Below are 23793 nucleotides of genomic sequence, written 5' to 3' on the forward strand. Positions count from 1 at the left end.
ACACGCACAAGTGCGAGAACCTCCGAGAGTTCACGGTGAGCGGAGAGACGACTCGTGTCTCGGTTATCTGTCGACCTCGGAGATTATCTCCGCTGCTCCGCTTCCGCCGACCGAACAGACGATGCGGACAGAAAGAAAAGAAACTCGTGTTTACGCGCGGTCGCGGCCGGAAGCCGAACGAGTTTCAAAACGCCGACGGACTCGCAGGCTTCGCACGCAGGCTGGTTACTGACGAGTTTTCCAGTTTGCTTTGAGAATGAACTCGATGTTTTTCTTTTTTTTTACACTGTTTTCCAACTTTACGTTCACTAAATAATCCAATTAGTAATGAAAATAATCGGCCAAGCGTGAAATAGACACGCCCGTCCACTACAGCAGAAAAACGTGAGATAGATACGTGATGTCTCGGCGTGACATTTACACGTTTCGCTGGCGTGTCTGTTACACGTTTTGAAGGCGTGAAAGTTACACGCGCGTAAACGTCACATGACGAAGACTCGTGACCGCGGTGCCGCAACAGAAGTCTTGAGACCAATTACGGAGGACATGTTTTTTGCGGTGTCAGGAGGTAATCATGGGGTTCGAATCCAGGAAGTGACAACATTATTCTTGAGTTGTTTTTTTGGTTTCTGAAAGACAAACATGTTTTTGTTTTTTTGTTAAAAGTTTAATTTTCCTGTAAATCACATGGCTCCAAGACATTTTAGTCCACTACAGGAAAACGTGTAACTTTCATGCCGAGACATCAGCAAGCGTAGCTATCTCACGTTTTGCGGTGACAGGCCGACTTTTCTCTCTACGAGATCCGGACCTCCACCTGGAGTCCGATAAATTAGCGATGAATCAAATGATGGAGATAAAAAAAACTAGAAAAGTTTTGTCGGAGGGAGCCTCTAGGTTCGGCGTCCAGCTGATCAAAGCCAGAGAGAGAGAGAGAGAGAGAGAGAGAGAGAGAGAGAGCGGATCAAAGGGTTGAAACGATGAAGAGGGAGAAGTGGCTGCATGCAGACCGACATCAGCTGCCGGGTGGAGCGGCGGATAAACACATCCTGATAAACACATCTAACAGCCCAGTCATCTGGAGGGAGACTGTGAGCGCCGATAAGGCTTTCACACACACACACACACACACACACACACACACACACACACACACACACACACACACACACACACACACACACACACACACACACACACACACACACACACAGTGCAGCTGGCATGTTCACCTCAGCTGAAGTCAGCTGAGTTATATAAGCCAACCAGCCCACATAGGTTCACAGAGCTGCAGAGATCTGATCAAGGAACAGAACCTGTGTGTGTGCATGTGTGTGTGTGTGTGTGTGTGTGTGTGTGTGTGTGTGTGTGTGTGTGTGTGTGTGTGTGTGTGTGTGTGTGTGTGTGTGTGTGTGTGTGTGTGTGTGTGTGTGTGTGTGTTGACAGAGTAAGCAGAAAACCAGCATGAGATACGGAAAGCAGTGTTCGCTCTGAGGAGGGTTTTCGAGGAAGATGTCGGGAGGATGAATGCATACGTGTGTGTGTGTGTGTGTGTGTGTGTGTGTGTGTGTGTGCGTGTGCGTGTGCGTGTGTGTGTGTGTGTGTGTGTGTGCGTGTGCGTGTGTGTGTGTGTGTGTGTGCGTGTGCGTGTGTGTGTGTGGACAGATGACACGTATACGTTTAAAAAGCAGAATTTACCACACAAACGTCAGAAAACAGACAAATCAGGTTTCAGTTTTTTTAAGACACATTTCTTTTCACATTTTAGTTTTTTTTAAAGACAACAATTGTTGTTGTTTTTTAACATAAATGTGTTGTTTAGCTCGCAAGACATGTAAAATTCACAGTAAACAAAGTGTCTTTGTGAAAAGGAGCTGCTGCTGCACCTCTTGATGAAAGTGTGGATTCCACTTTAAAATCACACGTTCACCTTCGTCTGTTGTTGAGTTGTTATAAGAGAGACGTGAATGAAGCTCTGAATAACGTGTTCTTGTGTTTGCAGGAGCGTCACGCCGACAGTCTGATCCAGAATCAGCACTACCAGGTCTGTACGCCGCTCCGGGCTTCTGCACTGTGTCACTGTGTCTCAGTCCCTCCACAGTTTGATTTATTCCCTTAACTTAATTTTTGATTTTGTGGTTTTTTTCCCATAAAATTCTGTAATTTTTGTAGTTTTAAGTGATTTTATTTTAGCTAAACTTGTAGGAATTAGCAAAAATGTACCTTATAAAAACTCATGTAAGTGATGATGATAATCATGCTGCACATAACAGAAATATTTTATTATTTGAACTTTTTGAACCGCTCAAAGGCAGAAACATTTTAGCGGTGAAATTGTAAAAAGTGACGCAACGTTTCTTTTACCAGTCTGTCATCCGAAGTGTTTTTAAAGTGTGAAAAGAAACCGACCCGGTCGTCACGTGTTCTTCTGAAAGCTCCTCTGAATCATTTGAAGCGTGAAGTTTAAGTTACGTTTTCCAGTTCAGGAGCGTTTCGTTGAGACGATTTTTTTTCCTTCAGACCCTGAAACTTCGCGAAAGTGCAACGATAATTTATGAGCTCCGGAAGAAGCAGCAACAAAACGACGTGTAATGCTGGATTAGTATTTTTAGAGTTCTCTTCTTCTTCCCTTCAAGTTGCGTCCTGTCGGCTCTCGTGTTGGTGGTTCATTGTTCTTGGCGGCTGCAAAGCGTCGCTCTGACGTCCAGTTTTTATGGCTGATTTTTTTGTCTTTATTTTTTCTTCCGTAGAAGAGATTTGCTCGGCGAGTGGAGCCGACACCTCAGCGCTGGCAGCGAGCGGAGACGCGGCAGCGCCAGTACTTTGTGTTTGGCAGCGGCCGGTCGTTGCGTCCATGTTTTTGAAGGATTGTTGCGGGAGTCTGTCCTTCACTGTCGAGCGGCGTGTTCGGTGTGTGTGTTGGCAGAGGCGGAGAGTGACAGCATGCCAGAGCATCCTGCTTTGGCACTCACAGGTGTTGACTGTGGGAGGATGCTGTGCAGCAGTGTGTGTGTTCGTGTGTGTGTGTGTGTGTGTGTGTGTGTGTGTGTGTGTGTGTGTGTGTGTGTGTGTGTGTGTGTGTGTGTGTGTGTGTGTGTGTGTGTATGTGTGTGTGGTTTGATTCACCACCCACTGAGCACCAAATGCTTGTGGAATGTGTCTTTGGTCTGTAAATCAATGAGGGCGACCCGTCTCATTGGCTGATTACTTAATTAGACAATAACATTTGAATTTGCTGGTTTGGTTGGATTTGTGCTGCTGAACGTTCACTCACACTCTGCAACGCGATGCATTCAAACTCTTCTTCGCAGGTGTTTTTGAAGCTTAAATGTATCATATTGCAAAATATTTGATTATAGTTTCCTAGAAACTAGAAGAGTTCATGCAGTTTTTTGGCTTCATTCTACTTTCTGAATGTTCAAGCTGCATGAGGAGAAGTGAAGTTCAGAAGTTCCATGAGAATCTTCATGTTTTTAACTTTTCTTCAGTCTCGCTGTGATGCAGTGATCGATGACTCGGCGTTCATCTCGACTGCAGAGAGGAGCTGAAAATAGATCATTCGCTTCTTTTAATTGATGCCAGATCAGCAAAAAAAAACCTTGTAAAGAGATAAAACAACCCTGAACTGGATGCTGATAGTGTCTGTTTACCTTCAAACTTAAACATTGTTTTTTTTAGAAAACTATTCATCGCTAACATAAAGCTTCAAACGCTTTTAACTTGAAAAAGCGATGAAGTGATAAAAATAACAGTAACCATGGCGACTGTCTCCCACAGGAAGTGATCCGGAGCCTGGTGAAGAGGTACGTGGCGGCCATGATCCGCAGCGCCAAGACGGACGAGGGGCTGACGGAGGAGAACTTCAAGGTGGGTGAGAGGGGACCAGCGCCCGTTGTCACGGTGATGCGTGTAAACAAATAAACAAACAACAACAACACGGGAACACGTGTCGGACGCTGTAAAACGAAGATGTTTCATCGGCTCCATCTGCCCGATCTCCGGACGATCCGATCGACACAATCCCTGAAGGAAACTTTTCCTCAAATCTTGCGAGCCATAAATTATTCCAACCACCCCCTCCCCTCCCCCTGCCCCTCCCCCTCCCCTTCCTCCCCACACACACACACACACACACTCCCCCGAGCCCGTTTCCCATGATGCCCTGGGAGCCCGGCCGCTGCTTTGAAGTGGAAAGTTTTTCTTTTTCGATGCAAAAACAACATCAGGTGCACACGGAGCCTCAGACTGTGTGTGTGTGTGTGTGTGTGTGTGTGTGTGTGTGTGTGTGTGTGTGTGTGTGTGTGTGTGTGTGTGTGTGTGTGTGTGTGTGTGTGTGTGTGTGTGTGTGTGTGTGTGTGTAAAACATGTAATCAGGTGCACGTTGAAGTTTTATTCTCTGAGGAGTAAAAACACGTGCGCAGCGTTCGGAGCCAAGATGGTGATTTATGGAGAAAAGACGATCAAACCGAAGATTTGAACGGATTTCAAATTGAACTCGTTCACGTTGACGTCCTGTCGAAGTCACGTGTGATCTGAGCGGGAATAAAAGTCAAACTGTAAAACAAACTATTAGCAAACATCAGTTTACGTATTCAAATACGACTCAAATAAATCAGTTGAAGTCGATTAATCGAGCTGCAACGTCTTAAACAGGCGACAATGATCTTAACTGTTAACTTTCTTCATATTAAAGATTATCAGCTCTTTTTCATTTACCGTCAATTAATTTTCTTCCTCTCTCCACTCTTGGACTCGGACCTCGTCTCTCAGACTGTCCTTTTCTCCCCCTCCCACCTACTCTCCCCTCCCCCCTGCTCCCCCTCCTCTCCCTCTCCTTCTTCCTTCCCTGAATATCAGATGTTTATTTCATGAAAAGCTTTAACTCCTGATTCTGTGTCTCCTCAGGAGTTGAAGCAGGACATCTCCAGCTTCCGCTACGAGGTCCTGGATCTCCTCGGCAACCGCCGTCCTCCCCGGCGACACTACTCCTCCTCCAGCGAGACGGCGAGGGACGACGGCGCCGCGGCCTCGGAGGACGACAGCGAGTCGGGCGATGGGGGCGGCGGGGGCGGGGGCGGAGCCCAGAGGTCGAAGAGCGTGACCTTCGCGACCCCGGGCGAAGACGACGACGACGACGGCGCCACGTCGACGCCGACGGACGGCGTGTCGGCGCTGGTGCGCTCCATCTCCGGGATGACCCAGATGGAAAGAGGCGAGGAGGGGGAGCTGGAGGAGGGCATCGGGTGGGGGGAGGAGGAGGAGGAAGAGGAGGGGAAACCAAAGAGCAACGGGCTGAAGACGAGCGTCCTCCCTCCGTCCTCCTCCCTCCCCTCACCCTCCTCCTCCTTCACCTCCTTCAGCTCGTCGCTGACCCGCACACGGAGCCGCCTGCAGCGCCTCTCGGCCCCGCGGGCCAAGACGGACTCCTTCAAATGCCTCTCCTACCTGTTCTCCCGCTCCAAGCGCAGAGCCCCGCCCCTGCCGCTCCAGTCCCCGCCCTCCTACACCATCTCCGACGGGTTGCTCCGCCCCTTGGGCAGCCGCGGCCACTCCGAGTTCGGACTCAGCGACGTGACCAGGAGCGAGACCCGCCTGAACGAGGTGGGCCGCTCGGTCGACATCGGCAACCCGACGTTCTCGCCGCGGCGGACGAACGGGCGGGACTCGCTGCTGACGCTGCCCCTCCCCCCCCCGTGCCCCTGCCAATCCCTGCACTGTGCTTCCAACATGTCCGAGTCCAGCTCGCGCCTCCTGGACTCCACCGAGGACGTTTTCCAGGGCGGAGCGGGCGAGGGCGGCGTGGACGGGGGAGGAGGGGGAAGCGGAAGGGTGATGGTGATGGGCGGGTGGGTGGGTCCCTGCGACGATGTCATAGAGGACAGCTGTGAGGTCATAGAGGACTCGGTCACCACGCAGCTATAGGAGCGAGAGAGGACTACCAAATTGTTTTTGTTTTTGTTTATTTGTTTGTTTGGCTGAAAACACGTGGAGAGAGGAGGGGGGGGGGGGCGAGGGCGTCGGGGGGCGAGGACTTGGCGGCAAGATTCAGGATCCTGGATTTCTAGAACGCGACGTTTCTGGAATGGAAGCGGGTTCTGGGGACCGGCGGTGGTTGTCATGGAAACACCCTGAGGTGGCAGATGATGGAGACAGTTTGACACCTGATGGTATTTCAGGGCGAACAGACTCAGGGCTTGAATGAGTTAGCTTCCTTGCTCACCAAAGAGACTTGGATAGCTAGCCGGGTAGCTTTCCGCCCTATTTGGTCAGATCGAATTCATTCAGCTCTTTAGTTTAGATCCTTACGAGACGTGTTCTGTAACAGAAATGGGCTGGAACCTGAGGGGAAAAAGGCCATTCAGAACCTCCATCGGAAACATCACATTTTTAAGTTTTCCTCCGCGTCGAACTCATTTAGTCGTCGTTGTCTGTTCATTCATGTTCACGCTTCAAAACAGGACCTGCTGATTGTTAATTCGGCATCCTTTAAAATGTAAACAAATATAGTTACCGATCCAGGATGTAGCTCGACTGACAGCTTTCATTCCTGTCGGCTGTATGTTGGTGTTAAGATTGGCAGAAGCATTTTAGATTTACACAAATCTGCGTAACCTGCGTGACTATCTGGGCGTCGGCCTCCGCTTCATTTTAACCAATCAGCATGCGGCAAAACCGGCCGACACAAAAGCGTATTTTAAAAATAATTTTTAATGAACAGCAGCAGTTTACCGAGGCGCTGAGCGTTTATTCTGGTTTTTGAGAATTAAAAAATGCGACTCCAGACGATGTTTAAATTCGGAGATCACTGAGCAGAGCAGGAAACATCCCGAATAAATCCAGGACGAATGGGGCTTATTTTACAGCAAAAAAATCTGGATTAAAAATTTTACAAAACACTTCAGGACTCTGGGAGCTCGATTAAACCCTTAAAGTTACAGAAAGACTCATAACTGATCTTCAGTAGTTTAATTTTAATCTGCAGGTTTTTTTTCTCTTTCTGTCAAACTGTCTTTATAAACGTCTGCCACCGTCACACGGAGACAAACGCAGTCCAACTTTTTTCCTTCTTTCTTCTCCTTCCTTCTTCTGAACATTATTACTATTATTACGGGATTACAAGGAGCCAAAGTGACTTTCCAGAACGTTTGGTTTCGACGACGCGACGCCGTTTTTCCCTTTAAACCAAAAACCTTCAAATCTGTGACGGAATAAAAGAAAACGGGATTAAAATCCTCCTGAAAGCCGGCGGCGGTTGAGTGGAACTCCCCTTTCTACCCTCAGCGATGGATTCACCCTCTCGCTCTCTCTCTGCACCAACAAGGGCCAAGGAACTTTTATTTTATCCTAATAACAGTTATACTAGTAATAATAATAATGATATTAATAATAATAATAATAATAATGAGAACACTTCTGGTTTCTAAAGACTGTCTTTGCTTCTATTTGAGTTGCCTCCGATACTCCTGGCTTCTCGTTCAGCTCTTCCTTAATAAGTACACTTTAACCTGGTGAATACAAATATATTTATCGTGAGGACGGACGGATGAGGAGGAGGATGAAGAGGAGGAGGAGGAAGATGAGCAGGCGAAAACGTGAGAAACAGACGGACAAAAAAAAAAGAACAGGGACGAGTTTGCCTTTTATCGATCTGGGAAATCTATTTTAAAGGGAAATTTCACCAGAATTTCATCATGATATATATTTTTTTCTTCTTCTTCCTCTCTTGAAGTCGCGGCGACTTCAAACAGTCGGCATGAAGAAGAGGCTGCTGAATTTTACTCTGGTTAATATACGACTGTCAGTGGTGGAGTCGAGAAATTATGCATGTTATATCGAGAAAAAAACCACACAAAAAAAACCACTGTTATACCTGCAACACACACACACACACACAAACACACACATAGGAAGTATCAGCTGGTGTGATGAGCAGCTGCCGGCCAAATGTTTTGCCCTTCCTCTTCATCATCATGACATCATCCTTCTGTGCTTCTAAATTTCACTTCCTGTCTTTTTGATTGCTTTTTCTTTTTTCTTTTCTCTCTGCCTCGTCTTCCTCCTCACATTTTATCAATGTCAGGGTGTAACCATGGAAACCATTTATAGCCAGCAGTTTTAGCTGCACATCATCATCATCATCATCATCATCTCATCATCAAAACAAACTAGTGCTGCCTGACTTTTCTAATTTCCACAATTTTACCAGAAAACAAAAAAAATCGGCAAAATCTGAAATCATCATTTTGAGGACAAGTCGCCACAAAATTTAAAGTTTTTGATGCAACAATCGTTTTTTTTTTTTTTTTTTTTTTTAACTTATATTTATGCTGAGTGGAGTTTATTTCATGATGTTTTTTTTAAAGCTATATGTTTTCAGGAGCTTTCGGAGCGAAACAGGACAGAACTTTTTCAGCTTTTCTTTCGTGTTTGTTGATCTTCTTCCCTCCAACTGAAACCTTGTTTGTCTTCATCAGAGAAGTTTTAACGAAGCTCTCTGAATCACGAGACATTCAAAAAAGGAAAAAAACTACAACAACAGTTGTGGTGTAATGATCCGCTTTCCGGAAATCCAGTTTTCCATGTTGTCAGCGAACTACACATTGTTTCACTTTCTTCATCTTTCAGGTCACATCTTTGTGTTTTCAGACTCTTAAAGCTGCACTGAACATTATTATTATCACTGATGCAAAAAACGTCCTCTAAAACGCGATGACGCTTTGTGTTGCCTCCTGTTGGCCGAGAAGAATCCATGAATCCGGCTTTAACGCAGGTCCTGAATCAGAGCTGCTGCTGCACCGAAGGCCATTTTTATTAAGAAGATTTCAACTTTTATTAACAGAAAAAGCAGAAAAATTTTAAAACCTCATAATTGATCATTTTTGTCTTGTTTTATATCCCATAACTCAGCAGCGGTCTTATTAAGACCTCTTTTTAAAAAAAAAAAAAACAGTGATGCAGCAGATAAACCAGGAAACAAGAAAAAAACCCAAAGAGCCTGGATTTTCTCTGTTACCACGGCAACCAGGACTGCATGTCACCACCCCATAATCAGGGCCGCGCGGCAACCCATAGGGTTTGGTAATCAATCAAACTGTCGTCAATTGCCATGACAACGGCGGGCAGGACGTTAGAGAGGCGGTGGGGGGGAAGATTTTAAAGGACGAGTTCACCCAAAATAAAAACCTTCAGGAAGTGGCTTTTATTTTGAAACACGCGGGGTGTGTATGACGGAGGAGATTGATGGAGGGAGAACACACACACACACACACACACACACACACACACACACACACACACACACACACACACACACACACACACACACACACAGGATGTATAATCAATCACTTTTATAGATCAGAAATGTCTGTGTGATCCCCCTGTGTGTGTGTGTGTGTGTGTGTGTGTGTGTGTGTGTGTGTGTGTGTGTGTGTGTGTGTGTGTGTGTGTGTGTGTGTGTGTGTGTGTGTGTGTGTGTGTGTGTGTGTGTCCATGGGACTATTGATCCAGACAGAATCCAGACATGCTGTTGAGCCTCTGATTGATAGGGATTGATTCAGATCATACATCTACACCACCGATGTGTTTGTTTGTGTGTGTGTGTGTTTGTTCTTCTGTATTTGTGAGGACATTTTGAGCGCTCCTTGCTTTGGGACCGACCTGTTGGAGGGTTTGAATCCGGTTTAGGTGAGTTTTAGCGAACGGAGGACGCAGGAGGATCCTCACAGAGCTAGAAGTGTTTAAAGAGAGAGACTGTAAAACAGAAATAAATTGAACAGCATTGGAGAAGATTTGTCCTCTAATGGAGCAACACACACACACACACACACACACACACACGCACACAGAGCACTAATAGTCCTTCATACTGCCTCCAAGGCAACCGAGAACAACAGCCTCGTGATATCGATCTTAGACACCCCCCCCAAAAAACGTTGCTCTCTATCTGCCTAATATGTAATGAATGAGGGATTATTTTCAGATGGACCTCCAGAAAACTAAGAAGAAGGAGTGACTTTAGCTAACAACACCGAGATAACTGATGGACACATTTTATTCACTTTGGATTTGATGAGAGAAGTTGAATGGGAGTCTATGGAGCCGGAGGCTTTTTGGAGCCGACCTCTAGTGGCACTCGCTGGTATTGCAGCTGAAGACACTTCTGCATTGGAACCATTTTTCTGACCTGGAAGCTACGAACTCTTTTTGTATCCAGTCTGTGGATCAGGTTTTTTTAGTTTTTGGGGGTCCTGTTGGAGCTACCAGCTATACGGAGGTCCAGTTTGCTCCTCCGGTGTGTGACTCAGGACTTTAATGGCTGCTGGATGGCAGTTCAGACCGGACCAGAAATCTGGGTTTATATTAGATCGTTTCACAGGACTAAGTGGAATCGATTGGGTTTTAATAACGCTGATGGGAGGCCCGGACCCTGTAGGACTTCTGAAGGGGTCGCAGTTCAGGGACCAACTTCCTGGTTGGTCCCTGCAGGTGCATCCGATGATTCACCAAAACAAGCAATCCCAAAAATCTCAAATCAAAGCATCTTCTTTTCATCTACGAGGGTCAGAGCTGTCAGATTTTTGATCAATAATCGATTCCCTGCCAATGTCCTGATCATTTTGTTGCTGATTAACTGTAAAACTCGGACTTCCTGTTCCTTCTTTAAAAAAATGGGCCAAAGTAATTTGGCGCTTCTGCTCATCGCACCGACACGCATCATTCAGGTTCCCCTCTCACCTTCGAAAAGGGATTTTGAGCTTTAAAAATAAAAACCTGTCCTTGTTTTTCTTTGTTTTTATGGATTTCCACACGGATGAATGTATGACTGTGTTATTTTTCTAGAAGCGGACGGCTAGCGCACGTTGTTGACTCTTTAATAAAGGCATCCTTAGAAAAAAAACGGGGCTGTGGTCCGGCTGGTTCTTTTGTCTCCGTTATGTGAAGGTCATGTGAAGGTCATGTGATCTGTGACATCAGGTTGTCGGTTCTCTTTCTGTTCGAGGACCCATCGAGCAGCGAAAGACTTCTGGACGTGCAGCAGGTCAAACTGAGCCTTCAAAAACACTTTGAATTGATTAGTTGGTCCTGAAGCAGTTCTCACTGACAGGATTTCATCTTTTTAGCAGTGAGACGACAGATTTTCAACATTTCTGAGCGTCAACGTCTGTTCAGTGTTAAAATATTTACCGGAGACCTTCGAGATCTGAAAAGACTCCGACTAGCAATCTTGTGCATAGCGAGTTGATTAAGACTTGATGTGAGTACAATTTGCTTTTCCTCACATCAGTAGAACGTTTCATAGAAAGTTAAACTGACCTGACTTTGATTAGAAGAAATGAAATAAACATTTTTAGATATTAAAATCAAACAGTATCAGAAGAAAAAACCTTCTCAGCTCTGCAAAGCAACTGTAAATATCTGTCTTCGCTCCTCCAGCATGTCCACATGTATTTGTTTTGTGTAATTGAGAGCAGGAAACCAATTTGAAAAGCAAATTTGAAACAGATTTGGCAAAAGGCTGCTTCAATTTAATTTCATATAACCTGATTTTTCCTCTTAACCACTTGAACGCCGAGCGTACGATGCACACGACTTCCCGTGTTGTAACCACGAGCTCAAGAGACTTAACGTCAGTATTTGCCGCCGTAGGAAGGAGAACGGTCTGACTAATCACAAAACAGAAACAGCTAACGAGGTTTTATCGTTGTCCTCCGTTTCACCCGTAATCTGTGGAAGAATCATCCCGTCGGATCAGAGCCCGACGAGTCTACAAAGAAAGCTTTGAATTTAGATGTGCAGCCGCAGAAGCCACTTTTTAGCGGGAACACTTGTTTTGTCTCCGGCTCTGCAGCTCTGGGGTTATTTTTAGACGAGGACTCGCTCTGAGATTTAATTGACATCCAGTCGGGTGTTTCTGGGGTCCTGAGTGACTGCCTGCTCTGACAGAACAACTTCAGGGAGTTGTAAGGAACCAGCTCGCCATTATAGATTCAGTTTGTGAGGCCAAATAGAGCCCTTACCTGTGTAGCTGATTCATTACATGAAATCTGATCCGCTCACTTGCTAATAACAGAGCAGACAGTCTGTCTTAAAGATCTGATCTGAGAAAATAAATCTGATTTACCTGCAGTCTGAACAAAGCTTTAACACATCTACGTCTGAGATGGCCTCAGTCTTTGTTTTAATCCAAGCCGGTATCACGGCCAAGCGTGAAATAGACACGCCCATCCACTACAGCAAAAGCGTGAGATAGCCTGTCCTTTGTACTCGGGCTCAAGCCTTGGTCACATGATCCAACGTCACATGATGCAAATTTCATGCTTACAAAATGTGTAAGTTTCACGCGTGGCCATCTCGCGTTTCGGCGTAGTGGATGAGCGTGTCTGTTTCACGCGTCGCCGTGATACCGGGTTGTTTAACGATGTGTGTCGCCATCATGTGAACTTTCAGGCCACGTTTGGATGAGATTCTCACTTCTAAATGAGTCAGCATGTTTGAATTGTACGTTAAATAAACCATCAATTCATCAGGATCACGTTTCCTGTCACCTACAGAGGACCTCGGTACGTTCCCAGAGGAACTCCTTCACACTCATTTCACCAGCTCCCTGAACTCCTCCTGCAGGACTTTTACACCTTTTTCTGTGTGTGTGTGTGTGTGTGTGTGTGTGTGTGTGTGTGTGTGTGTGTTGTGTGCGTGTGTGTGCGCGTGTGCGTACATGTGTGCGTACCCTCAAATGTGCCGTGTTTCTGTGTGCTTGAGTGTATTTGACTGCATCTGAGTGAGTGTGAAAGAGAGAGAGAGAGTTTCACAGCGAGATAAGAGCATTTCTCAGTAGTTCAATAATAGTCCAGTTTTTTCTGAGAGGTGCTTCAGTGTGCTGCTGCCTGCCAAAAGGACAGCCAGCTTCTCATTCCACAGCGCACACACACACACACACACACACACACACACACACACACACACACACACACACACACAGAGAGAAATCAGTGTGTCTCATAGCAGAACTTGACACTGAGTTGGTGGAGGGGAGGTTGATGTAGAGTGAGAGAAAGAAAGAGAGAGAGATGAAAGCTAGTTTTTATTCAGCAGTGCAGCCCACACAACGGGCGAGCGAGGGCTTTGTTAAAAAAAACAACCTCATCTCTCGAGCTCGCTCTCCTTTTCAGCTGTTCCTTCAATAAAATAATAATACATTCAGATTATATAGCAGGTTGTTGAAAAGCTCTTCGGCTCTCGGCGCATAAAATAAAAAGCAACAAAAGAGCTTTTGTCATTTAGTTTTTTTTAAACCAATAAGCACTCAGATGTCCACAAACAGTGAAACGGTGACCTGATCTCAGCGACCAGAGAAAACACGGCAAACAACATGTTTTCATTAAAACTTGCATTAGAAATCCGTCCGCTGTTCTTCACAGCTCGTTTTTTTTGTTTTGTTTTAAATGCAACCCAAAAGGGTCGCAGCAGTTCAGTAACCTGCGATGTTTTCTCTTCCTGTTACATAAAATAAAAGTCTGGTTTTGCTCAAATGTTTGGGGACATTCACCATTAATGTTACTATGCATGCAAAGCTCACCATTTTAACAAGTTCCCAGTCAAAGTTACAGAAAATCTGCAAAAAAATAAAATAAAAGCAATGATTTAGGAAAAACTGGATGCATGACTCTTCCTATAATTTACATTAGTTCACTACAGAGAACTACAGGTATGTTTTTAATGTGGTTCTTGAATCACAGCTTCAGTCATGTAACAAGATTGGAATCATAATTATTTAAGACTGATAGATAGATATTTAAATATTCAGCAGCTCACACCCAAAAAATCTGGATCCAAAAGACAGAAAAATAAAAAAATAAACCCACAAAAGTCAAAATTGTGAGCCAAGAACAGAAGGATTGCCTAAAGAATCCAAAACCAATCATGAAATGAATAGATGAATAAAATAAAAGCACACTTAATATCCTGGAAGTCCTGACACAGTTGAAGCACAGTCCGACTGATATAAACCTTCATTTAGTGAGAGATTATTATAAGAAAATATTATTGTATAGTGTAATAATACACATATTGGAGTGCAGTCTGATTCGCCCCATAACGTATGAATTTAAGAGACGCCTGCAAATAAAAAACAAATGTTTTCTATGGTCAAGGTAAGTAAAATCAAGATATACATGAATATAAACTGCAATGAATTTATATGTTTTTGGACGAAAACATGCTTATATTTTCTTTACAGTTTTTGAGGTCTTTGCTCTCAGCACACATTTAATTTGTAAAATCAGATCTAACTTAATTTTAGCATCCGTTTTAGTTTAAGTGTAAAAGGTTAAGACAGTCGTGGTGAAAAGGACTGATGATGTTTATTAACCAAACTGTTTGATATCTATTCCTGGCTGTTGACTTCCTTTTCTTAGAGTCTCTCAGTCTCCATCACATTCTTATTTCATTATTCCTTTTTTAAATTTTGTTTCCCCAATTTTATTTTATTGTTTTTTTGTTTTAGTTACAGAATGACTGGATAGTTTCTTCCTGTCAGTTTATCATGTTAACGATTAGTTTCACACACAAACACACACGTGCCTGATGTTATTGACTAAATAATCCCATTTAGTGGCCCTGAACCAATCAAATGTCACAACACGCCACACAGAGGAGGGTAATAAGATGTCATATAGAGCCTGATCCTTCTCCATTGTGTCCTGCACACGGAAGTCAGAGGTCAAAGGTCGTGACAGGATAGACAGACAGATAGACAGACAGATAGATAGATAGACAGACAGACAGACAGACAGACAGACAGACAGACAGACAGATAGATAGATAGATAGATAGATAGATAGATAGATAGATAGATAGATAGATAGATAGATAGATAGATAGATAGATGTACCTGCTGATCATTTCTATTTAGTTTGATGTTGCATAACTGATGATAACTCACAGCGCTTCCATGTTGTCTTATGGCTCCCTCTGCTGGATCAGACTGAAGATTGCAGGACAACAGCGAAGGTGGTCTATAACAGAAGAGGAGCCACTCCTTGACCATCTCGCTGCTTCAAAAAACAGAGAAATCGGGAAGTTTGAAATTGTCCATTTTTTTTATATGTTTATTGCCCTTCTCGGATTTGTTTGTGTAAACACAATGAAAAACCGATTACAAGTAGAGACCCCAATAATATTCAGTATTCAGCCTAAACTTCTGTTGTACCTAGTTTGTAGGATATATTCAACAGAAACGTTTACAGAAACCTTTTATATTTTATTATTAACACAATATTCATAACCACATGAACATATTTTGGGTCATTTGAATTCTCTAGATACACGCGGTCAGATATTATAAATATATGCAGTTGAGTATTTTCGACCATATTTTTGAGAGGTTCATTTCCTGCTGGGTTGTACCGTAAAATAGGCGCAGAGTGAGACATCTTTCTGTTTCATCTTCTTTGCCTGCCCTCCTCTGCCTCTCCATTGGTCCAGCTGTTGCCACTTCTTCCTCTCTGATTGGCTCAGAGCGCGGCGTGCGCGACGCCCATAGTAGGAAGTGGCGCTTTCAGATTTCGCAGCTGCGATGTGCCAGAAAAAGGATTTGAAAACGAAAATAACGAACATCTGCAGCTGGAACAGAAAGTCGACCACGTTCACACGAGATCAGGAGTCCGCCGACCACGTTCACACGAGATCAGGAGTCCGACGACCACGTTCACACGAGATCAGGAGTCCGCCGACCAGACGGATGGCTGGAGCGACGCTCGTGTCGTTTCTCTTGATGATTTCGTCGGTCGGAGGAGCGAAGACCGCCGGAGACGATGACTGGGTTAATCTGCCCAACAAATGTGAAGGTAACGGGGTGCTGGTTCTCAAACCGAGGTCCGAGGACCTCCGAGGGTCCCACAGCAGAGCCGGGAGGGCGAGGGAGAGGGGGGGCGACAAGAGTTGTGTGTGACGTCACTGTGTGCCGGTGGAGCCTCTGTTTACACGTTTGTTTGTGAAATGACGTCAACAAAAACAAATCCTGCAACAACATAATCGGATTCAACGAATACTTCCGATCTGGAGCTTTCTGGGTCCGTTATTGGAAAAAACAGTTCAATGACAGAGTTCACTGTTGTTGTTGTTGTTTTAGAGACAAAACTATTCAATGAGAAAAATGATCTGCCAAATAATGGAGCTGCAAAAAGATCAAAACTGGATGAACGAACCGTCTGCTGATTTTTATATAAATAAATAAATAAATCTCAGAGAACTGCTGCAACATTTCATTCTGCTGTCGTTCTCTCCTCAGTGTGTAAATTCGTCAGCATCGAGATGAAGTCGGCGTTCGACGAGACGGGGAAGACCAAAGAAGTCATCGGCAGGAACTACCGCTTCATCGACAGCAAGGGGGCGCCGCCGATCAAATACGTCAAGTCGTAAGTCGTCCCGGAGCGCGTTTCTGTCCCTCGTCGTCTCGTCCTCGCGTCCCTGCCGATCGGACGACGAGTTAAGATTACAGCCCGATCAGATTCGCGCCGTCCATCGAGGTTCTCAGCTTTTTACGAGAGAAAATGTTTTTCAAACGCGTGTTTTTCGTTCATAAAATACACTCACGTGAAGGAAATGTTCCTCCGAACAGTTTAAGACTTTTTACTTCAAAGTAAATTAACAGGTTAAAACTCGTCACTCGACTCTCAGATCTTCATCCTGCCTGAAAACGCTTTAAATCTGAAAGCTCCCGAACTTGTTCCCCGTCCCCTCAGAGACCTGCGCTTCATCGAGGTGGTGGAGAATGTGTGTCAGAGGCTGCTGGAGTACAACCTGCACAAAGAGAGAGCCGGCAGCAACCGCTTCGCCAAGGTCAGTCCGGGCCACGCACTCATTTCTTACAGCGTGGAGCTCAGTTTGAACTGAAGGAAGACGATCAAATAGGAAATCAGCTGTAATCAATACTTTCATGTGGACAGCGGGATCAGGATGTGAAAGGGACCGAGTCCTCGGGAACCTTACCCTCAACTCTGCTGAGCCTTTTAGTGCCTTTCAGCTCGTTGTTTTGATTTGAACAACCTGCAGCTTTGATGCGTACAATTATTATGTTTTATTAAGACTCATCACACAAGACTTCAGATTTAAAACCCCGAAAGTAACAAATGTTCAAACTGTTAAAGCAGCAAATATGAGACATTTAAGTTACTTTCATTTCATTGGTCTTCACATCAAACAAAACCTTTTTCCAGCTTCAAAATAAAAAACCTTCAACATTAACATTGTCAAATAAAACCAGTTTGTGTCCCACCTGACAGCGCCGTCGTGTGTGTGTGTGTGTGTGTGTGTGTGTGTGTGTGTGTGTGTGTGTGTGTGTGTGTGTGTGTGTGTGTGTGTGTGTGTGTGTGTGTGTGTGTGTGTGTCTCAGGGCATGTCGGAGACCTTCTCCACCCTTCACGGTCTGGTGAACAAAGGTGTGAACGTGGTGATGGATATTCCCTACGAGCTGTGGAACGAGACTTCGGCGGAAGTCGCCGAGCTTAAAAAACAGGTGTTTTTCACATTTATCTGAATTCACAGAGACGACTGAACGTCCGACCAACGCTGTCAGAAGAGCGACGCATCCGGGGTTTTAAAATGGAACGCGTACGTCGGGGAAACGTCCCGGTGACGAGAAAACTCAGTTTTGCGAGATTTTTTTAATATCCACTTGCTCTTATTTTGGTCAAATAAATCGCTGCTTTAAATGACCCATCATCATCTGTGTGTGTGTGTGTGTGTGTGTGTGTGTGTGTGTGTGTGTGTGTGTGTGTGTGTGTGTGTGTGTGTGTGTGTGTGTGTGTGTGTGTCTCAGTGTGATGTGTTGGTGGAGCAGTATGAGGAGGTGATTGAGGACTGGTACAAAGGCAGCCAGGAGGAGGACCTGACCACTTACCTGTGTGAGAAACATGTTCTCAAAGGAAAGGACACGGGTAATTTCATGACTTCCTATCTTTCACTTTTCACCTTTTCTTTTTGGTTTATTTCATTTTTCTTCTCCTTCTCATTTTCCGTCTGTTTTTTCCTCTTCCTCGTGTTTCCTCTCTCTTTCCCTCCTCTCCTGTTTGTCATCTCTCCGTCCAGCCTGCCTGAGCGAGGACTGGAGCGCCAAGAAGAAGGGAGACCAGGCCGCCATCGCCGAGGACAAGAAGAAGAAGAAGAAGAAGAAGGGAGGGAAGAAGGGGAAGGAAGGAGGCGACGGCAGCTCGGAGGGCGAGAAGACCGCCAAGAAGAAGAAGGAGAAGAAGGAGAAGAAGGTGAAGAAGAAGAAAAAGAGCAAGTCTCCCGTGGAGAAGAAGGATGGAGGGGCGTCGTCGGACGAGGAGATCCAGCCGCAGGTGCCTCTCTCTGGGCGGAAGACGGAGCTGTGAGTCCCGGTTCTTCTCCAAAGTTAAAACTCACTGTTAGTAAAAGCAGTCTGCAGCGTCTGGAAACATGAACACGTGAAGCTCCACTCAGTGAATTTGGACTTCATACAGTTTTAAAGTCTTTTTTTTCCCTGTTTCGTCTCGATGGTTTGAAACATGTTGCCGTGAGACATCAGTCAGCCACGACCTCAAGAGTTACAACCAACCGTACGAACTATGAAGTATTATTTGGCTTTTTCTATCATTTTGCGCCCCTTTTCTAACATTTCGTCCTCAGAAAGATGCGATATACCGATGACCTGTAGGGGGCGGTGTGGAGACCTGCTGAACTAAATAAGAGATAAGTTAATAATAAGTTGACAAAAAAAAGAACAGATAAGTGCTTAGAGTCATCATAAGCATAAAAACAGGATTTATGAAAAGTAAATCCACCAGAGGAAGGTTTCTGTCTTACTTTGTGTTTCTTTCTCTCTTTCTGTTGAATGTAGTTGTTGACTTTTAGTTTAGCTTTCATACTGTATCTCCTCAAAATGTGAACTGTTGTGTTTGTTTTTACTTCTGCTGTTTTAAAGCCTCATATTTACAGAAAGTTTATGGACGGTTGAGACTTTTATCTGTTCCGACACTCACGAGCACTTTATTAGAATCACCTGTTGAAACCCAACAAAACAGCTCCGCCAGAAATTATACAGTTTTGTTGGCATTTCTCAGAAAAGATGATTGTCGTGCTGGATTGTTTCATTTTAAAAAGTGTTCCTAATATTTTGTCCAGTCCATTAACACAGATTAAAGTAAACAGTGCTTACTCTGGATCCCATTATGTTGCACAGGTGTTTCTAATCAAGTGTTTGCCGAGTGTAAAACAATATTCTACTCATTCTCATATAGAGTTTTATTTCTTAGTGTTTTGACCTTTAACCTTCTCTGTGATTTTATTTTTTTGTTCCCTAATTTTCAGCAGAAATTCACGAGTAATTTCAGAGTAAATGCATCATGAGGTACTTTTTCTAAACGTAAATGATTTGTGTTTCTGTTATTGTTTGATGTCATATAATTTTTGCTTTTTTGTTTTTGTTTTTGTTTGTTTGCTGTAAAAAAAAAAAAAGAAGCTGCTATTTAAGGCGTGCGTGTGTCTGTATGTGCGTTTGTGTGTGCTTGTTGGGACGAAGGTGTGTGTGATTTCTTTTTGTTTGCATTTTCTCAGGCGTGTTTGTATGTGTGTGTTTTTACGAGATTTTTATTCTGAAGTAAAATGCTGGCTGTGTTGTATCGGAGTTGCTTTTTGAAACCATAAGCAGAGTGGATCAATAAACACGGGTTTGAAAATGTGTCACAAATACTATTACTGTTTCCCATCATCAGGTTGGCAGAATTACTGTACTACTATATCGGCAAAGAAGGACATTATTACATTGGATTTTTCTCTCCAGAATTAATAACCAAATGGATGTAATGTACACTTTTGCCCACCAGAGAGAGCCAGAGAGCTGCGGACTTGGAGTTGTTGCACGAAAAGAAAGTTACAAAAAATATTTCAACAATTGCTTCTGAAGGAGTTTTATTTACTAAAATCACGTTTTTATTCTGTTCCACGATGGATTTAAACTGATTTGGCTCGTTGTAGTTTATCAACTGCTGCATATTTCTGGAAAATTGTAGGGTTTTTTTGTTTTTGTTTTTTTCAAGATAGCCATGAACTAAAACGTCATGGTTGAAAATGTTTTATTACTTTTAGCAGCAATTCTGCCGTCGTTGATGTATTCATAACTTTAAAAATGGCTGCGAGGGATGCAGTAACTAGGGGGCGGGATGTACGGAGGGGTGGGGGTGGGGGGGTGGGGGGGTTACCGGAAGGTAATAAATGGTTCTTTCAGCCAGCTGTTCTGTAACGGACGTGTTCCAGGTTTACCTGCCGGCTGTCCAACTTGTTTTCAGGCGTGTTTGTGCACGTTTCCACGGATCAGTCGACGTCAGAAGGACCGGAAGTTGTCATGGTATGATGACGTCAGAGGTGACTGTCGGACCACTGCTGGATCTCATCAAAACACGTCATCGGACCACCTGTTATGAAGGTAAGCACTTTTTTTTTATTAAGCTGCTTGTGGACATCAATAGAAAAATAATCAACAACTTTCATGATAGATGACGGTATTAATAATAATAAACTTTATTTGTTTCGCACCTTTCATATAAGAAATGCAGCTCAAAGTACTTCACAGCAAGATAATTACGTGCAGTGTTTCACAGATATAAAGAAACATTTAAAAATATAGAAAATAAATTAGATGCATAAGAAACAGATGAAACGCATAAAATTAAACACAAATAGAGTTAAAATAAGAGTCTTGATATGACAGTTTGTTGATTTATGTTGGAGTTTACTGGATACCGTTGAGTTTTTTTGGACAAAGAAAAATGCAATCTAAAGTTGTCACCTTGGGCTCTGGGTAAAAAAAAAAGAAAGTGATGATCTTTAATTGGATCAGTGAATTGGAAAATAATAAACAGTACAGTCATTAGTTGCAGGTCTTTGGCAGATTTAATTGTGTTGTTTCATCCTGCTTGTGTGACTACTACACATTCTTTCTTCCACAAAGTACACCACACAAAACAACAAAACAACAAACAAACAAACCAAAGTCAAGTAAAATTAGTAAAAGATTACCCTTTGTGAAATTAGAACAATGATGACCTGCGCTAAAAACAAAGATGAAATTCACACTGCAAATATTTAAAGTTCAAAGGCAACAATAACCTCAGAGTTTGTTGTTGTGACTTTTATTTTGGAGAAATTTAAAAAAAATGTCGTCTCATATTAACTTCGATGACGTATTGATGTTGTTGGTATTAAGGAGCTTACTTTGCCCCACTGATGCAATAATTGACCTCAGTTTGACCTTTGTTTCCATGAACACACATTTTTTTTTCTTGTTTTGTGGGCAATGAATACTTGAGATCGCTCTTATTTTGGTGTGTGATGTTGTGTTGAAATAGTGTGTAGTGAGATTTTAATACCGGTCAGTTACAGCAGAGGAACTCTGACTGAATAGATATTTTGACCTGCTGAACATTGAAGGGAAAACCGCTGATTTGTTTCAGTAGTTGAGTTAGTTTGAAGAACTTTTTTTTTTGACAGTAATCAGTGTTAAATTTTGTTTGTGATTTTTTTTTTTACACAACCTATAGTTTACATTTAGTCTTTGGGACTTTTCAGCCTTTTTTTTTTCGCCCTCTTTAAAAACTTGTATTTGACCAGGCCGTTTTAAAGCAGTACCTCATCCAACCTGTAGGTGTCACCACCACATCACTGAAAGGCAACAGTAGTTTGCGTTTCACCTTGCACTGAACTGACCAACAGCCAAATCCACTTAAGCTGAGACTAAATGAAATGGCCTGTGTGTGCGCGAGTGTTTGTTTTTGTGTGTTTGTGTGTGTGTGTCTCGAAAGTGAATTCAATCCATCAGCCTTTTTTTATTTTTTATTTTTTAACCCTTTCAACCATCAAATCCACTCCGTCTTTTTATATTTATATTTTTCTGTGTAGGTGTGTGTGTATGGACATGTTGGACTGAGACACTAGTTATCTCTTGACAGGTGTGTGTGTGTGTGTGTGTGTGTGTGTGTGTGTGTGTGTGTGTGTGTGTGTGTGTGTGTGTGTGTGTGTGTGTTGAATCAAATAACATTTATCCATCTTTACATACAAATATGTATTTAGTCTGACTGTGTGTGTATGCATGTTGCTTGAGCGCAAATACTGTGTGTTTGTGTGTGTGTGTGTGTGTGTGTGTGTGTGTGTGTGTGTGTGTGTGTGTGTGTGTGTGTGTGTGTGTGTGTGTGTGTGTGTGAGTGTGAGAGAGGTCCGAGATGTGTTTATTTGTTGAATAATTCACAGCTGGGTGTTTATAGAAGACTCTGTGGCCTCAGAGCTCCAATAACACAGGACAAATATTGTGACACACACACACACACACTTTATCAGCCATTTCAGGGTTGACAGTTTATTTGGACACTGTGGACGGTGGAAATAGAATCTACAGAGACCACACACACACACACACACACACACACACACACACACACACACACACACACACACACACACACACACACACACATTTATATTACCTATGGAGACCACTCAGTGCCGTCATGTGTCCCATATCCTCCTCTTCATCCGTCCCTGTGAAGGCTCTGTGTGTGTGTGTGTGTGTGTGTGTGTGTGTGTGTGTGTGTGTGTGTGTGTCAGGGTGTACCGGGTTCAGTGTGTATCTCTGTTTCTACTTTATGGTTTATTCTGGCAGAGAAAACTATCTGTCGTCTTGTTTTGAGAAACTTCATTTGAATTTGAATGACTGGACAAAACCGACTGTGCCTACGATCAGTTGTAGCGCCACCTGGTGGTCAGTCGAGTCATTGGCGTGAAGCTGTGCGGGAAGTCATGTTAAAATATGGAGATGGACAACAAACATGATTCAGGTGCAACTTGTGCTGTGAAATGTTTTATTTCAAGTAGAGAGCGAGTTTTTTTTTTAATGTCAGAGCGAACGTTCTTTAGCAATCTGTTGGCCACCAATTCTGGTACAGTTACTCACCTACCACACACACACACACACACACACACACACACACACACACACACACACACACACACACACTGATGGTGATGGAACAGAGAGAAACAGTCTCCTCTAATCTGGAGAAAATGAAACAGACGTTTGAATGGAAATATTGATTCTTCCTTGCATTTCAATCTTCATCTGGTATTATCTGTCCCACCACTGTGTGTGTGTGTGTGTGTGTGTGTGTGTGTGTGTGTGTGTGTGTGTGTGTGTGTGTGTGTGTGTGTGTGTGTGTGTGTGTGTGTGTAATGTACAAGCTCACCTTTCTGTCTGTCTCTCACACGCCCTCTGAAATGATTTTCTGTCCCGTGGAACAAGTGCACAGTAACTAATAAATTATAAATATATACAACTACAAAGTGCCTCAGACCTCCTGTCTCTCCATAAGAGCTGTGTGTGTGTGTGTGTGTGTGTGTGTGTGTGTGTGTGTGTGTGTGTGTGTGTGTGTGTGTGTGGGGGGGGGGGGGGGGTGTTGAGCGGTCAGCATCAGGAGCAGTTAAAGGTGTCCGTAGATCTGCAACGCTGAAAACGATCCAAACTCTGAGATCATCTGAGAATGGTTCCACCAGGACAGCATCAGTAAAACAAAACCTGAGTCTGCACCGTTATTTAAATTCATATTTCTAACATTATCTGTATGAATCTGCATCAGAAAACACAGTGATAGGTTATTATATTATTAGAATTAAGAAACCTTTCGTCCTCTGAATGCGGGATTCATTATTGATCACCAAGTTAAACCATTTCGAGTCTCGCGGATGGACTTGAAGTCACGTCCCCGTGTTGTCCAGAGTTACAAA

The 23793-nt window shown here is 43.6% G+C and overlaps 2 protein-coding genes across 5 annotated transcripts in view; both read left to right on the forward strand.

Moving 5' to 3' along the window:
- Window positions 1-5994, forward strand: part of trpc5a (transient receptor potential cation channel, subfamily C, member 5a) — a 74151-nt gene extending 68157 nt beyond the window's left edge. For all 4 annotated transcript variants that reach the window (XM_069718009.1, XM_069718010.1, XM_069718011.1 and 1 more), the window contains exons 15-18: window positions 1-35; window positions 2003-2044; window positions 3778-3867; window positions 4906-5994. The exon at window positions 1-35 is cut by the window's left edge and continues 175 nt beyond it. In XM_069718009.1, coding sequence (XP_069574110.1) covers window positions 1-35; window positions 2003-2044; window positions 3778-3867; window positions 4906-5922 — 1184 coding nt within the window. In that variant the 3' untranslated portion in view covers window positions 5923-5994. The remainder of the gene's footprint in view (window positions 36-2002; window positions 2045-3777; window positions 3868-4905) is intronic.
- A 9533-nt stretch (window positions 5995-15527) lies between these two features.
- On the forward strand, window positions 15528-19704 carry cnpy3 (canopy FGF signaling regulator 3). The gene is made up of 7 exons (XM_069718017.1): window positions 15528-15663; window positions 15724-15848; window positions 16292-16418; window positions 16746-16842; window positions 17396-17518; window positions 17822-17939; window positions 18091-19704. The coding sequence occupies exons 1-7, from the start codon at window positions 15578-15580 to the stop codon at window positions 18375-18377; spliced, it is 963 nt and encodes a 320-aa protein (XP_069574118.1). The 5' UTR covers window positions 15528-15577; the 3' UTR covers window positions 18378-19704.
- The last annotated feature ends 4089 nt before the right edge of the window (window positions 19705-23793 follow it).

Source organism: Brachyistius frenatus, unplaced genomic scaffold (genome assembly GCF_029030835.1).
Source record: "Brachyistius frenatus isolate BFR_SWC_R1_liver_20210118 unplaced genomic scaffold, ASM2903083v1 Contig_184, whole genome shotgun sequence".
Classification (NCBI taxonomy): domain Eukaryota; kingdom Metazoa; phylum Chordata; class Actinopteri; family Embiotocidae; genus Brachyistius; species Brachyistius frenatus.